This window comes from Nelusetta ayraudi, unplaced genomic scaffold, assembly GCF_046127955.1.
Source record: "Nelusetta ayraudi isolate G7.1 ecotype Tasmania unplaced genomic scaffold, CSIRO-AGI_Nayr_v1 ptg000092l, whole genome shotgun sequence".
In the NCBI taxonomy this organism is placed as follows: Eukaryota; Metazoa; Chordata; class Actinopteri; order Tetraodontiformes; family Monacanthidae; genus Nelusetta; species Nelusetta ayraudi.
The window spans coordinates 2,392,869-2,407,500 of NW_027466142.1; the positions used below are offsets into that span (position 1 = coordinate 2,392,869).

General features: G+C 47.6%; 1 protein-coding gene across 17 annotated transcripts in view; it reads right to left on the reverse strand.

Annotated features, from left to right (window-relative positions):
• The window catches only part of dapk1 (death-associated protein kinase 1), a 50,173-nt gene that overhangs the window by 15,794 nt on the left and 19,747 nt on the right, over nucleotides 1-14,632 (reverse strand). For all 17 annotated transcript variants that reach the window (XM_076047252.1, XM_076047250.1, XM_076047244.1 and 14 more), the window contains 13 exons: nucleotides 12,554-12,692; nucleotides 10,966-11,095; nucleotides 9,785-9,833; nucleotides 9,613-9,639; nucleotides 6,616-6,768; nucleotides 5,513-5,558; nucleotides 5,236-5,325; nucleotides 4,226-4,318; nucleotides 2,742-2,861; nucleotides 2,479-2,577; nucleotides 1,947-2,045; nucleotides 379-477; nucleotides 65-262 (listed from right to left, as the gene is read on the reverse strand). In XM_076047252.1, the coding sequence (XP_075903367.1) occupies nucleotides 65-262; nucleotides 379-477; nucleotides 1,947-2,045; nucleotides 2,479-2,577; nucleotides 2,742-2,861; nucleotides 4,226-4,318; nucleotides 5,236-5,325; nucleotides 5,513-5,558; nucleotides 6,616-6,768; nucleotides 9,613-9,639; nucleotides 9,785-9,833; nucleotides 10,966-11,095; nucleotides 12,554-12,692 (1,342 nt within the window). The remainder of the gene's footprint in view (nucleotides 1-64; nucleotides 263-378; nucleotides 478-1,946; nucleotides 2,046-2,478; nucleotides 2,578-2,741; nucleotides 2,862-4,225; nucleotides 4,319-5,235; nucleotides 5,326-5,512; nucleotides 5,559-6,615; nucleotides 6,769-9,612; nucleotides 9,640-9,784; nucleotides 9,834-10,965; nucleotides 11,096-12,553; nucleotides 12,693-14,632) is intronic.

Here is a 14,632-nt window from a genome sequence, read left to right on the forward strand (position 1 = left end):
AACTATACTATCTAATACTAATACCAACTATAAAAGCAGTGGGCTTGGCGGAGGTGTGTCTCACCTTGTCGCTGGCCTCCAGGTGAGCTCCGTGCTCCACCAGACACTGCACGATGTCCACGAAGCCCCGAGCAGAGGCCGTCAGCAGCGGACTCTCGCCCTCGCGGTTCTTGGCGTCCACGTGGCAGCCGGCCTGGCAGAGCGCCACCGCCACCGCTGAGTAGCCGTGCCAGGCGGCGCAGTGCAGCGGCGTCTCCTGCTCCTGCTCAGGTAAACAGGGGAAAGAAAGGCAGCAAAGGTTTTGGTTTTTGCTGCTGGTAAGAACAAGAAGCGTGAGCTTGGCTGCGGGTACGAAGCAGGGCGACGGCGCCCACTCACCCGGTCGGCCAGGTCTGGGTTGGCCTGGATGCTGCACAGGTAGCGAACCACGTCCACGTTGCCGTAGCGAGCTGCCACGTGAAGAGCGGTTTCTCCAGACTGTAGAGGACCATCAGGACAGGAGATGCACACAGTCAAGCAAGATAATTTAAAGACATCAGGAAAATTTGTATTAGTTCTTCTACGCATCTAGACACCTCTTTGGAAGTCTGATCAAATGACGACAACACTGCGTACCATGTTTCCCCAACAGGCGGCGCTACTACCCTCATGATTGGAGCAACAACAAGTGTTAGGTTGTAAGAAACGCTATCCAAGCAGCAGTTGGACATACATGTCTGGAAGCCACTTTGTCCACCTCTTGTCATTGTAGAGGTCAAAGGTCACTTGTATTAATCTCGTGATGTCTGAATAAATTAGTTATTAAAATATTTATGCAACTTTTTTCTTTGCCCGATGTGTGTATACATGATTTGGGCTGACTCTGCATAAATGCAGTTGTGTAAAAGAAAAAAGTTGCAGTGTCATGCTGATACATATAATATGCAAATATTTGGACGTCTTGGGAAATCACAGCTGCAAACAACGACGACGACGACGACAACAATGGGACGCTGAGGCTATTTTCTCTGTTTCTCTCTTACTCCGTTCAGCCGTTCCTGCGACGAGCCGCTAGCTCGACCTGCTCGACGGAGCCGAGCGTTCATTAGAAAGAGGAGGCAGCTGCAGCCGACACCCACCGCCAGGTCTCTCTCTCTCTGTCTCTCTCTCTCTCTGTCTCTCTCTCTCTCTCTCTGTCTCTCTCTGTCTCTCTCTCTCTCTGTCTCTCTCTCTCTCTCCCTCCCTCTCTCTCTCCCTCTCTCTCTCCCTCCCTCTCTCTCCCTCCCTCTCTCTCTGCCTCTCTCTCTCTCTCTCTCTCTCGAATTAAAAGTGAAGAAGTGAGGCTGGATGGTTTCCTTATCTCACTCTCTCTCTCTGTGTCTTCCAAAAGCATCCCCCCTTTGAGGCCTCAGCAGACGCCTCAGCCTGTGATTTGCAGTGTAATAAAGCCAGACGCAACTTTAATGTTCATTTCACACAAACTAGATTGCCATCCCAGAGCCCTGACTGACGACTGAGGTGTGTTCTGGTCTCGGAGGACTCGTCGTTCACAGGAGGGAAAACTGGCAGCACGCACCAGGTTCAGGAGGTGGGAAAAAGGATTTTTTTTTTTTTGGGGGGGGGGGGGGGGGGTTGCTTTGATTTCTCAAAGAAAGCAAACAAAAAAATAAAATGGTCATGCGGACGAGGGAGGCAACACCGGCAGCAACCGATCTTCCTTAGCAGCAGAGATCTGTTTCTATAGCAACAAGCCAGTAAGAGAGCTGATAAAAGCGAGAGCGACCGCTGGTCTTCTGCCCAGGTTCTCCTCCTGGTGAGAGAGAATCTCTGTGTGTATCAGAGCATTTGGGGGGAAATGAAACGGGGCGCTCCTCCAGAGGCAGCGCTGGGCGAGGAGGGAGTGCGAGAGACGCGCTGAGAGACGGACCAGTGTACAAGGGCAGGAGTGACACACCCTCGTCCTTCACCTTATCTTGGACGTCCAGAGGACACGTCTTCCCGTGGAGGAACTTCAGGGTCTCCACGTGGCCGTGTCTGGCTGCGTAGTAGATAGCGTTGGCTCCGCTCTGAGGTTGGAGGAAGAGGAGGAGGAAGAAGAAGAAGAAGAAGAAGAAGAGAAATTCCAGGATTTATTCCTGACCTTTCATAGGGAATCACCCTGAGACTGCAGCAACTACGAGTCTAGCGCCTGTCTGCTGAGGAGCGTTGCACTACTGCACTGAAGTGCTGGCAAACACCTCCACTGTGTTCTGGCTGATGGAAAGGATGGAGCGACACGTACAGCTAGATAATAATAATAATAATAATAACAACGATAAGCAACTTTTTTGTCATTTACAACAATAAATCCATTCAATGGAAGACTAGAGAAATGAAATGCATGGCTCTCGTGTCGTGGCTCTCTGTGATGTCTCAGCCAGCAGGTTCGGATGGTTCTTGTGGAGAAGAGACGCTACTCCCTCCCTCCGTCCCTCCCTCAGTCCATCAGACAGTCTTTACCTTGTCGTTGGCGTGGATCTCTGCGCCCTTCCTCATCAGCACCTCGATGATCTGGATGTTGCCACAGCCGGCTGCGATCAGCAGCGGGGGGGTGCCATGCTGCCACACACACATACACACACACTCAGATTTTCAGCAACCAAAACACTCCATCCATCTGCTGCTGCTTAGGACCCTCTAGCACATTATAGAACCCACTGTGGCGCCACCAGTCATACAGTTGCCCACCCCTGGTTCTAGACAGCACAATGGTGTGCGCCCACCTTGTTGGGCTGGTTGACGTCGTAGCTGTTGAGGGAGCCCAGCAGGTGCGTCAGGCCGGGCACGTTGTCGTCGTTGATGGCGTGGATGATGGCCTTCATCACAAAGGAGTCTTCCTCATCCTGGAGCAGAGCAGCACAACATCACCAGGAGGTGGGGACAGTGGGCCCCTCCTGCTGCTCACAAGATGACCTAATCCTGTGAATTCTTTTCATCACACGCCCAACACCACCACCACCTCCACCACTGCCACTGTCCCCCCTTAAGTCCCTCTTTCATCTCTCCTCATGCATTAACAGGGAGAGAAGCAGCGGTGGATCAAAACACGTCCAGCTATTTTTGCTGGGCCAGCGACCCGCTGACCTGCACCTGGACAGCGACGGCGCTGCTCTGCTGCACCGAGCGAGGCCAGGAGGAGACGGGGGTGGGGGTGGTGGTGGGTGGGGGGGGCGGGAGGCGAGGATGATGTGCAGCGGTGTGTGTTCATCCTAGCGTGATGCTGCAGAGACATTCCTCCACATCAGCCTCCCGCTGGGCTATGTCGCTGCTGAATCACCTCGCAGTACTGCACAACGGCCCGCTGCCTATTCTGCTCACAGCCAACTTGTTCTGGCAAATGTTGGTTTTGTTCACTCTCTCCATGTGAACATTTGATATTCAGGGTTTTTCTATGCAACCGTTAATTATCAAAATGAACATCAAGGAGAAAAACCTTTTTTTTTTTTTTTCTGAACTGGCTCAGTTTTTAATCATAAAAATTTGAAAAGGTCCTGTCAATTATTATCTCTATTTCTCATCCTGCATGATTAATTATTCAGAAGCAACAGATTTTTGCATGATCCTGCAGAAACTCCAGCTGCGAGGCTATGCCATTTGTGACATCACAAAGGGATGATTCTAAAAAAAAAAAAGGTAGAGCACACAAAACAACTGATGACAGATACAGATTCTTATTTTCTTCATTTAAACACTAGAAATGCATCATTTATTCACTCTCGGGGCTTGCAAGTTGTGTCCCCATTGTACCGTCAGCTGCAGCGGTACTTCTACTATCTGACTGCAGGGGGTGCAGCATGGTGGGTTCTACCTGTCAGGTCATGTGCAACATGAGGAAGTGATAGGACCTGGCCTTGGCCTGGCCAGAAAAACACAACTCCTCTGTAAATGGTTAACCCTTTAACGGCAGCTTTGCCTCTTGGCTCTCCAGCATCAAAACACAACTACTAAGTTATGTCTGCTGCGGCTGTAGCGTTGGGGGCAGTTTTTCAGTTTAGATACTGCTGAGATCTGGAAAATTCCGATTGCCGGACCTGTGTGCAGCAGTGTTGGGGGTCAAAAATCAAGGAAATAGCAATGGACAAAGGAGTGTGGTTATTGAACCTCCCTTTCAAGCTTGCTTGCGTTCTGTTCACCGCATCTTTGTTTTCACTACAAATCCACCGTCGTTATTTTCTCTGCTGAGGTGACTGCTGCTGACTGGACTTACCAAGGTGTCGTCGCTGCGCGCCACACTGATGTTGCTCCTGGACAGGAAGGAGCGGGACAGGCGGTTGCATAAGGAGATCAGTCGGACGGATTGCTGGGGGAGAAAATAAATTTTTTTAATATTCTCATGAGTGAGGAGAAGAAGTAGAATGTCACGCGAGACCAGAGCATGACCAAGTAGCAGGTTGTGGCTCTATTTAGGTTTTCATTTCACTCAGGGTGGAACACTGGGATTTCCCCATCCATCCATCCATCCATCCATCCATCCATCAGGGTGTTGGGGGTCTGCTGGAGCCTCTCCCAGCTGTAATAGGGTGAAGGCAGGGTGACACCCTGGACCAGTGGCCACTTCATCACAGGGCCACATAGAGGCCAACAACCATTCACACTCACACACACACCTACAGTCAATTTAGAGTTTCCAATTGACCTCACATGCATGTTGTTGGAGAGTGGGAGGAAGCCGGAGAACCTGGAGAGAACCCAGCAGACACAGGGAGAACATGCAAAACTCCAGGCCCGGAATGGAACCTGCGACCTTCTCGCTGTGAGGCGACAGCGCCGACCACTGTGCCGCTGCGTCGCCTCATTCAGCAGCAAACCAAACCAAAAACCCTGAAGCTAAGCAGCCATCGTTCCACATCACTAAGAGAAGATGAAAATGTGACAGAACAGTCGCTGCACGTAGCTGCGGCCGGCAGCAGAGCTGGGTCAGCTGTGACAAACACAAACAGACAAGCAGGAAACAGCCAGCAAGCAGTGCAGGCAGGCAGGCAGGCAGGGAGTTTGGCTGCTTACAGCCAGCCTGCAACAGTCGTGGTGACACCCAGTTTGAGACCGTTTCTTCTCTCACTCTTTATTAGGCGGCCAAAGGGTGATGGGTCAGGAAACGTGATTTGCTGCTGACTGGGTTCAGCAGGACGCTAACCTGCCAACCCAGAGCTCCAGCTCAGAATGAAGTGGAGCTGGAGCAGAAAGACGCACCCCCCCCCACCCCAAGCCCAAGCTTACTTTCCATTTCCTTCGAGCTGCGAACTTCTTGAACTTTTCCATGTTGACGGCCGACTCCTTGCGGCTCAGCGCTTGCTGGGTGTCTTTTGGCTGGTTACCACGTGTTGCAGCAAACAAACACAAGAGAGGATGAGAATCACTTGGCAAAGACACATTTGAAACAGCATCACTGGCTACAACCATTAATACTCCACCCAAACCATTAAATGTCAGCTTTAATTATTGGGGAGAAGTGATTTCTTTTTTTAATTTAAAATACATGTATAGAGAGATCAACCTTAATCCAGGGATGGTGGAGGCTGTCCTGAATCGTCATCCTCCTCCTGCAGACATTAAGACATAGAGCAGTTTTTAAACCAGGGAGATATTTTCCAAGTTTTACCAGTGAGTAGAGTGTATGGTCTGTTCAGTGCGGCAAGACTTTAGCATTGGCTTAAAGAGGCTGAGACACTTATACTACACTAATTAAAACCCTAGAAATTGGACACACTGAAAAAGATGGGTAATGAAAAAAAAATGGATAAATGTTTCAGTCAATCTCTGAAGTGGAGGCTGAAATGTATCAATCACAATCTGAAGCTTTCGATGTTGATCCTTCACAAGAGGAAAACTTCAAACATCTCTGGTGCGACGCCTAAAATGCGACGCTGCGTCTGCAGAGGAAGAACATCATCTTGATAAAAGAGGACACGGTTAATTAACACAGTGTATTTAATGAAGAGCGGTGGACGGGCTGGGTTGCTGCCGGGCAGAGCAGACGCCACATCCTCTGTTAGAGCTGCTGGAAACTGAGGATCAGGACAACAGCTTGTTTTTGTTTTATAAGCGAAGCAGTGCTGCAGCAGAGGGGAAACTGACACTTCCTGCCGTCTACGTTCCGCTCACCACAAAGTCCCAGTTTCTGTTCCGCACTCACGGACGGACCTTCCAGCCCGAGCAGAAGCCAGCCAGAGTGAGTCCACTCTACTCTGCTCTACTCACTCAATTCAGGCACTCATTGCTTGGATGTGAGCATGGACAAGTCATTAGGGGGAACTTTTTGAAACTTCCAGCCTGGAATCTTGCAGGCTGAATGGATCTCTTCCCGCTCACGACCTGGATCAATTACCTTCTTTGAGGCGCAGCTTGGACAAACTCATGTCTCTACTCACTCTCAGTTTAAAGCAAGCCTCGTCCTCACAAACCTTTTTATCAACCACACCCATTGTATTCACCCCAAAGCAACCCCCCATCGTCACGAACACCCAATTGTTTTGAAGAAACGGGAGACTCGTAGTGTCTTTAACACATGTGGCTGCGGCTATTCAGTTTCTGAAGTGGGGGAGAACCACTAGCACTCTTTTGATGGTTTTGTCCGTTTCCAGTTTCCCTCCGACATACTTTGGGTCCTTCACGAGCAGCCTCGCTATGAAATCTTTGGCCAGGACGCTGGTGTTGCTGAAGAACTCCTCGTCAAACGAGTAGTCCACGGCCGAGACGTTGGCCAGGGTCTCCTGCTTGTTGTCGCCGAGGAAAGGAGAAGCACCGCTCAGGCTGCAGGAGGGGACAGAGGAAGACACCAGCGGGACGAGAGTGTCAGCTCACAGGGCACAACATGACCGAAAGCACATTCACTGTCCACCAACTGAAGGTTGGGATCTGGTGAGACCAGTTAATAAAACTAACTCATCCATCACTCATTGGTTTCGGGTCTCCAAAATAAAGCAGGTGCTGCGATCTCACAGCACAACATCTACTGGTGACTCATTGTTGTTTTGTTTCGTTAATGTTTGCTGTCAAACTAAAAGTGTCATCAAAACACTGGACATTGGGCAGCTTTTGGTTTAGAGTGCAGATATTTGAATGCCTTTTAAAAAGCTCTTAATTGAACTCTGTATCGATAAAGAGGCATCTCGCAAAAGTGTCATGGAAACACGTGTTTCACATTTACACGTCAGTGTGACTGAAAATGCTGCAATATTTTTTTTACAAGTAATCAAAGAGAAAAATATAACAACCATTCTGGTCAGCAAACAACATTGGAAATGCAGATTCATCGCAATATGTTTTCTCCCTCCATTCTCCTCAAAGTGGCGTCTGAGAATTGCGGCCGATGCGCTTCACACCATTCAATGAAAACACCTGCAAATTGCTTTTATTTCGCGAAAAACTGTCATGACAACGCAGCTACAGATGCTACTGAACGGGAAAAAAAGTGTGTTTAGTCAAACAATTCAATCATCTCTGACATCCAATAGTGACCCGCTAACACTGTTTACGATTCATGTAACACTCTCACTTAACGCTCAGAATGTTTAAACAAACGCTAATCGGCATTTTCTTTGTTCCACCGAAACCCCTTCCGCTGATCAGTGCCTGCGGCTAATTAAAATGCCAGCTGGTAGGGATGGAGAGAGTAGAGGGAGGAGGAGGAAGGAAGAGAAAGAGGGAGGGACCATCAAGGTCAAAATATGAACGTGTGTGAATTTATCAAGAGTACAAGGAGCAGCTGCTGGCAACAAACATGTAATTAAGGCCACTGTTCACCAGGCTGGGCAGCAACACCAGCAGGAAGATGTTTGCGTGGACGGATCAGAACCACTGCCTCATCAAGACGCCTCCCGAAGGAGACGCAAAGACTTCTGTGGGCACAATTATAATGCTGATACAGGCGCTAATGACGCCTTCACAATGCGCTTTTTCTCAATGCTCCAATAAGTTCTTATCGCTCTGGCAAGAGATCGATGTCTGACAAGAGCTGCAGCCATCCCATGATCACCGCTCATGGAGAACCCGCGGGTCATGAGTTTGGAAATTCTCCCTGAGAATGCCGAACCAACAGTTCTATTACAGGATAGTGAAAAAAAGAAAAGAAAAAGAAATAAAGAGAGGAGCAGTAAATGCAACTTGCGGTTTCTGGGATCCGATCACGGACGGATCTATGTTCTGCTGTGCCGACTGTGCAGGACTGTGACAGCTGTGTGGGTGGGCGCGAGCAAAGACAGCGCAGGTGCACCGACAGCACGCACCGACAGCACGCGCCTCCAGCACGCGCCTCCAGCACGTTACAGCGCCGAGAAGACCAAAAGCACTGCTTGTTTTCCATTACGTAATGATGAAACACTGGGATTTAACAGGTTATTTTCCCCTCTTTTACCTGGTGGTGTTATTTTTGAGGGGCTCTCCACATGGTTTCTGTGGGCCGGCTAGAGCGGACATTGTGGCCCGGCCTTGTGTAGGCGTCTCTTCTCTCTGAGCGGTGAGAGTGTGTGGGAGCTCAGCAAAACCTTGATGCTGGGCACAAATAAGAAAAGAAAAAAAACCCAGAGGACGGCGGCATTGTGGAGGGCGCAGCAGCAGTTGATCTGTACTTGGCCCGGGGGCGTGAACTCTTCTTCTGCTGCTGACTTCAACTGAGCTGACGTGCCAGCCATCTGTGGCTGCCGAGGGAGAAGCCTTGGGGAGTCTGCGACTCTGCGCTGGTACAACGTACAAGTGTGGAAGTGGCGGCCCATGCGAAAACCAATTAAAGCTTTATTGTCGCATGCAAGATCTACAGGTGGGACAATAGAAAGATACAATGTCGGCCCTTGCAGGGGTAAAACTTTTAATCGTTTCCTAATGCTACACCAGTTTTTCTCCACGTAAAAAATACTTTGCCACTTCCACGTGACATGATGTTCATTGTCGAGAGAAGTGTGTGAGAAAAGCGTAAGAATTAAGTCGAAATTAAATAAGAATTTCCCTTTGAGCAGAAGAGAAGTGTGCATTACTCATAAAGCCTGTAACCTTTTCTCCTTCCTCATTTCTCATCATGGGGAAACCAACAATCAGCCTTTTCAACTGCAGTCCGGTACAATCGAACCACAGGCAGATCTATACAGAGATGATGGACGCGCCTGACTGCTGCTATTTCACTCCACTCTGCTTTAGTGCAGCAGTTTGGCCAAAAGGCCTAAAGTGTGCATAATGACATTGCGGCAGTATTGTCATTGTGATATTGCAGCTGAAGCAGCAGTAAAAACACAATGACAGGCATGGCAGGCTATTGCACTTTGCAACTCCTTGCAGCTAAACTGATCGATGGAGTCAAATTGCCTCCTTAATCTTGATTTTATTGATTTCATTCTTTAAAATGGTATCTCAGAACTCCTCATCTGTGTTCAGCACTATGGATTCACTCTGTGCCTGAAATGTGCCATAAAGAAATAACCAACCGTATTCAGGCTGTTCAAAACAAACAACCTTGGCAAGCTGACCCCCCCCTATATGTCTTCGCCCAGGGCTCTGGTGAGGCAGTGCAAGCATGAAGCTGTTAGAAGGTCAAAGGTCAATGTGCGTTTCTGATCCGTGCATGTTGCATATACTTCATTGTAACCAGAAGATAGAGATACTTACAGGATGTAGGTGATCACGCCGACACTCCTGAGGAGAGGCAGAGTCAAAAGAGAAAAGAAGGTTTTTAATATCAAGTCATTTGATAAGATGATGACTTGATTCATATGGATGCCAACAGCACATTATATATGACGCTGGTCTGTGGAGCAGATAAGAGTTTTTGTTGACTCACCACATGTCTGCCTCCAGGCCCAGAGGTTCATAGTTGACCACCTCTGGAGCTGTAAGGTGAAGAAAACACCAATGGCTGCTCAGTTTTTTTCCCTTAATTTATTCTTTCTTTCTGACGTGTATTTTATTGGATTCACAGATTTTTTTTTTTGTTATATTCATCGGTGTTGTTGTGCTGCTTCTGAAAGTCACACCAGCTTGGATGTGTAATGAATCTCTTCTTTTCTCCAGTCGGATGTGTGAATAAGTAACAGTGGGAACGTTTATTTCCCATCAAATGTTAACCAAAAAGAATCTCTGTGTCGCTGCCTCTTTTTCATCTCGGGATAAAAGTGTTGGTTTCTGGAGGGTCACAGAGGTTTTCTGTTTTTCATTCATAATGCGAAGCTGCTCCACTGACTCTGGGATGAAAACAAAAACATTCTGATGGTGGACATAATACATCTCGAAAAAATGTATTTTTTTTTACATTTTTTTTAAGCAACTGTTTAGTCAAACTTTCGGAGGTTTGCAGGCATTTAAGTGAATGCTTAACGTCACAGTATGAACCCAGCAAATGTGCAGTTCGTGGCAGATTCATTTCCTTGCTGGTCTCACCAATGGAGCTCTTTGATACAACATTTTCAACTTTTCAGACTGAGCCGACTCGGCTGATTTGTAACAGGACTGGGCTTCGCTTTCAGCCCTGACTGTGTGCTGGGACCAGGGAACAGGGGAGGCTGGCCGTCCTCCCAGGCAAAGGGCTGAGTGAGAGAGACGGGACCCGAAACGCTGACATCTCTGTGACTGAGTGCATGTGTTTGAGTTGGCAAGAAGTAGCACTTCTGATCATCTCTGGCTTATTAGCGGCTCTTTCCCCTCCTCTCTCACTCTCACACTCTCCCGCTCTCTCTCTCTCTCTCTGCACATTTCTCTCTTTCTCCCTCTCTCTCACTCTGTCCTTGTGGCACATTTGGCACCTGTGTTCACGATACGTAACCGCTGGGATGCAGCCAGGAGAACAGACAGGGCGGCTTTCAGCGTGAACACATGCTAATGGGTGTGAACCTGTTCGACAAATCATTAGAGAGGACGGAGGGGGGGGAAAAAATAAAAAAAACAACAACCCAGGAAGGATGAACTGGCACGATGTTTCGGGAGCGCAGACAAAATAAAACAAAGTCAAATAAAAGAGGAACTCACCCACAAACTCAGGAGTTCCAAAAATGTTTTTAAAATCGTTGCCGAAATCGATCTTGTGCGCGAGGCCAAAGTCGATGATCTTGATGCGCGGGTGAGGCACTGAGCGGTTCAGCAGCATGATGTTCTCCGGCTGAATAACACACAAACAAATAAAAAACAAAAACAGCAAAGTTAGAATGTGGCCAAAAAAGAAGACACAGATGTGGAGTGACAAACCTGACACTGAAAGCAATGAAACGTTGTTTTTGTTTTCAATCAACTCCATCGGGAAGAGATCAGACGACTTTAGAAGGTCAGCAGAAATCAAGACAGACAGAGGGACGAAGACAGCAGGACAGACAAACACAGGAAAGCTCCGGCAAGAAGGAGAACCAATCAGCACCAGTCGAACCCGTCCAGGAGGAGGAAGGAGGGAAAAGGACGGTGCGTTAGACGAGCCAAGGAAACAGAAGAGTCACATTCCTGAGAACACAAAGAGTCCCTGGGGCAAAGACTCCGAACCTCCAAACCTCTGAACCTCCAGCGTCCAGTGCGACGCTGAGACGGAGGGTGTAGGGAGCGACAACAACGGGAGGTTGTGGGGAAAACGATGACAAACCTCCGACACACACACAGCCGTTTTTGAGCTGACCTTTGTAATGAGAATTAAAAGAACGGCTCATACACTACAGGAGTCCCACGTTTCATATGATGTTGTATAGTTTTTGAACTCTCAAGAAATCAGTGCAGTTTGGCCATTGATGCGGTTTGTTCCATCACTGTTTCACTTTAGATGTTCAGCAACATGAAAGAGTCTGTTCAGTCATGGCATGTCAAGGCTTCCACCAGATACACAAAAAAACTGACACGACAATAACAACAAAAATAACTGTGGGACAATTATTCATAAATGGAACCTCAACAGAAAAGAAAAATTGAAAGGAAAAAAAATATCACCGTCTACCTTTAGAGCAGTGCCGAAAGTCGTTCCACCAAAACAAAATATTGAATTGGAGCCACTTCCAGCCAGGCAGTAAGAGCCACAGCCGATGTTCAGACAGACGGCAGCTACTTGGTAAAAAGCTCCAGCATTGATCAGACTATTGCAGACGGAGCGCAGAACCCTGATGTACGATGGTTCTGTCTAACTGCTCGCTGAGCGGGAAGAGCCCCGATGTCTGGCTGCTTCCTTTCAGAATAAGACGCCTGGTGTTTAGCATTAAGTGGACAACAGGTCGATGGCCATCGATCGGAACTACAGCCGAGGAAAAACAACGCAGCTGCAAAACAAAAAAAGGATATTTGAGAAGCTGGAAAATTTCATTGCGATCGCGCTTGTGCATAAGTTTTATTCCTGGAGATGGTATTGTGTACAATGAATGTCAATTATTTTCGAAGAGATCGAAGCAGCCTTGATGGAGTGAAGTTGCACGGTGCACTGCATGAGCGCAAGAGAGAACAACTGAAGATTCTGACTGAAAAAGCCATCTGTGATGCTCATTTCAATAACAGTGAAAAGAGCTCAAACAAGCAAAACCGAAGGGTGATCAAAACCTTTCACTTCTTCTTTTTTTTTCTTTGACTTTTTGACCTGAGGCAGACGCCGTACCTTCAGGTCGAAGTGAGCTATTTGCTTGGAGTGCAGGTAGAAGACCCCATCCAGGATCTGCTTGAGGAACTGAGTGGCCTCCTCCTCGCTCAGCGACTCCTTCTCTGCCAGGAAGTCAAAGAGCTCCCCGCCAGCCACGCTGCACAGGAGGAGAGAAAGAGAGAGAGAGAGAGAAAAGGAGGGAAGGAGATAATTAAAACAGAGGGATCAGTCAGATTAACGCCAGCTACAAATCCCTGCTGGCTGGATGAACCGAGCTGCTGTAATCTAATCATCTGACGCGGCGTCGCAGTGTGACCAGTTCACAACCCTGGTGAGGAAAAATCCTACAGCTCAGGACACGCAGGCGGCTCGTCGTCGAGGAACAAAAACATTTGTCACCAAACTACATTAGTGTCTCAACGTTTTTCCTCTCTGCATTGAACTACGACGACTGTGCAGAAATAATTACTAAAGTTTACTAATTAAGTTTCCGCTTGGCGACAGAATGTCTTGCGAAAAAGGTCAGAAGTGATAATTAACTAGACGCACTAAATGTCACTCGTGTTTTCCCCAAAATTGAAAAGTAGAAACACTTGTCTGTGTCTGTGTAATTAAATTACCAATGACATCAACGGCCCTGCATGGGCAAGCAAAAAAAAGACTCATTTGAAAGTTTTATATGAAAAGTTTAAAAAAAAGAAAGCAATTAAAAAATATCCATCACGAGGATTAAGTCAGAATACACTGTGGTAATTACGGTTAACAATAAGAAAATAATGTAATCAATGTCAGTGCTTGTTCTGTGACAACAAGGTGTCACAACTTTGTGATCCACATACTGAGGTACTAGTGTCACCTGACCAGCAACTCCAGTATTTATGCAAATATAAATATTATATAACTATTTTTAGCAAATAAAAACACAACATACATGAATCATTGTTGGGGACCTTAAAAATGGGTATGTTTATGTGTAAAGTAAAAGATCTCCATTGAAACAGTGAGTGAGGAGGACTGAGCAGAGGAGAGAGGAAGAGAGAGAGAGCACAGAAGTGTAATTATAGCTCATCAGCAGCAGTTCACTCAACCAAATACACTTAAAGACTTGACAACAAGGACGACTCCCATTTAAACTGCCTCTCTCCCTCCCTCCCTCCTTCCCTCCCTCCCTCACTCACTCACTCATTAGGACACACTGAAGCACAACACATCATGTGTTTATCTTGTATCACACAAAGTGCAATCCTGCACTCTGGTGCGTGCACGCACATAAACACACATGTAGATGTGAGTCCCTTTAGGGTGGAAACGGCCGAGCAGCTGCACAGCTGGGACCCTGCACCCGCCCATCTGCATATTTATAATGTAAATAGCATCTCCAGTAAAGCGCGCGCGCACACACACACACACACACACACACACACACACACACACACACACACACACACACACACACACACACACACACACACACACACACACACACACACACAAACGATGATTAATGTATGCTGTGTTTTCATTTGCTTAAATAAGTATTTATACTTATTAATACTCAGCATTAATACTGGATTTCCTGGTCAGGAGGTACCAGTACCTCAGTATGTGGATCAAAGATGTGACACCTTGTTGTCACGGAACAAGCATTGACATTGACATTGACTGCATTATTTTCTTCACACACATGCGAGCGCACACACACATGCACACACGCAGGGTGGAAACGTCGCTGTTTGACACATTGCCCTTTTTCTGGCTCCCAGCCAGCTGGACACTGTATCAGGCCAAAGGTCTGGAGGAGGAGGAGGAGTAGGAGGAGGAGGAGGAGGAGACACAGTGGTGAAGGCGGTGAAACCTGAGGGGCCAATACTGTTAACATCCACGTGCTGTGGACTGTGGAACACAACATTACATCACACACCACACCTTCAGACTGGGGACCAAAACAAAAAGGGAGCTCTGCTTTAACCAAGTCCTCAAACACCTGCTCCAACACTGGCAGTCGTGCGTCGTTCAAAGCTGCTGCTGCTACAGCATGTCTTAATACAGTGTGGTTGTGCAACTTAAACAAAAACAAAAACGATAAACTGCCTCTGC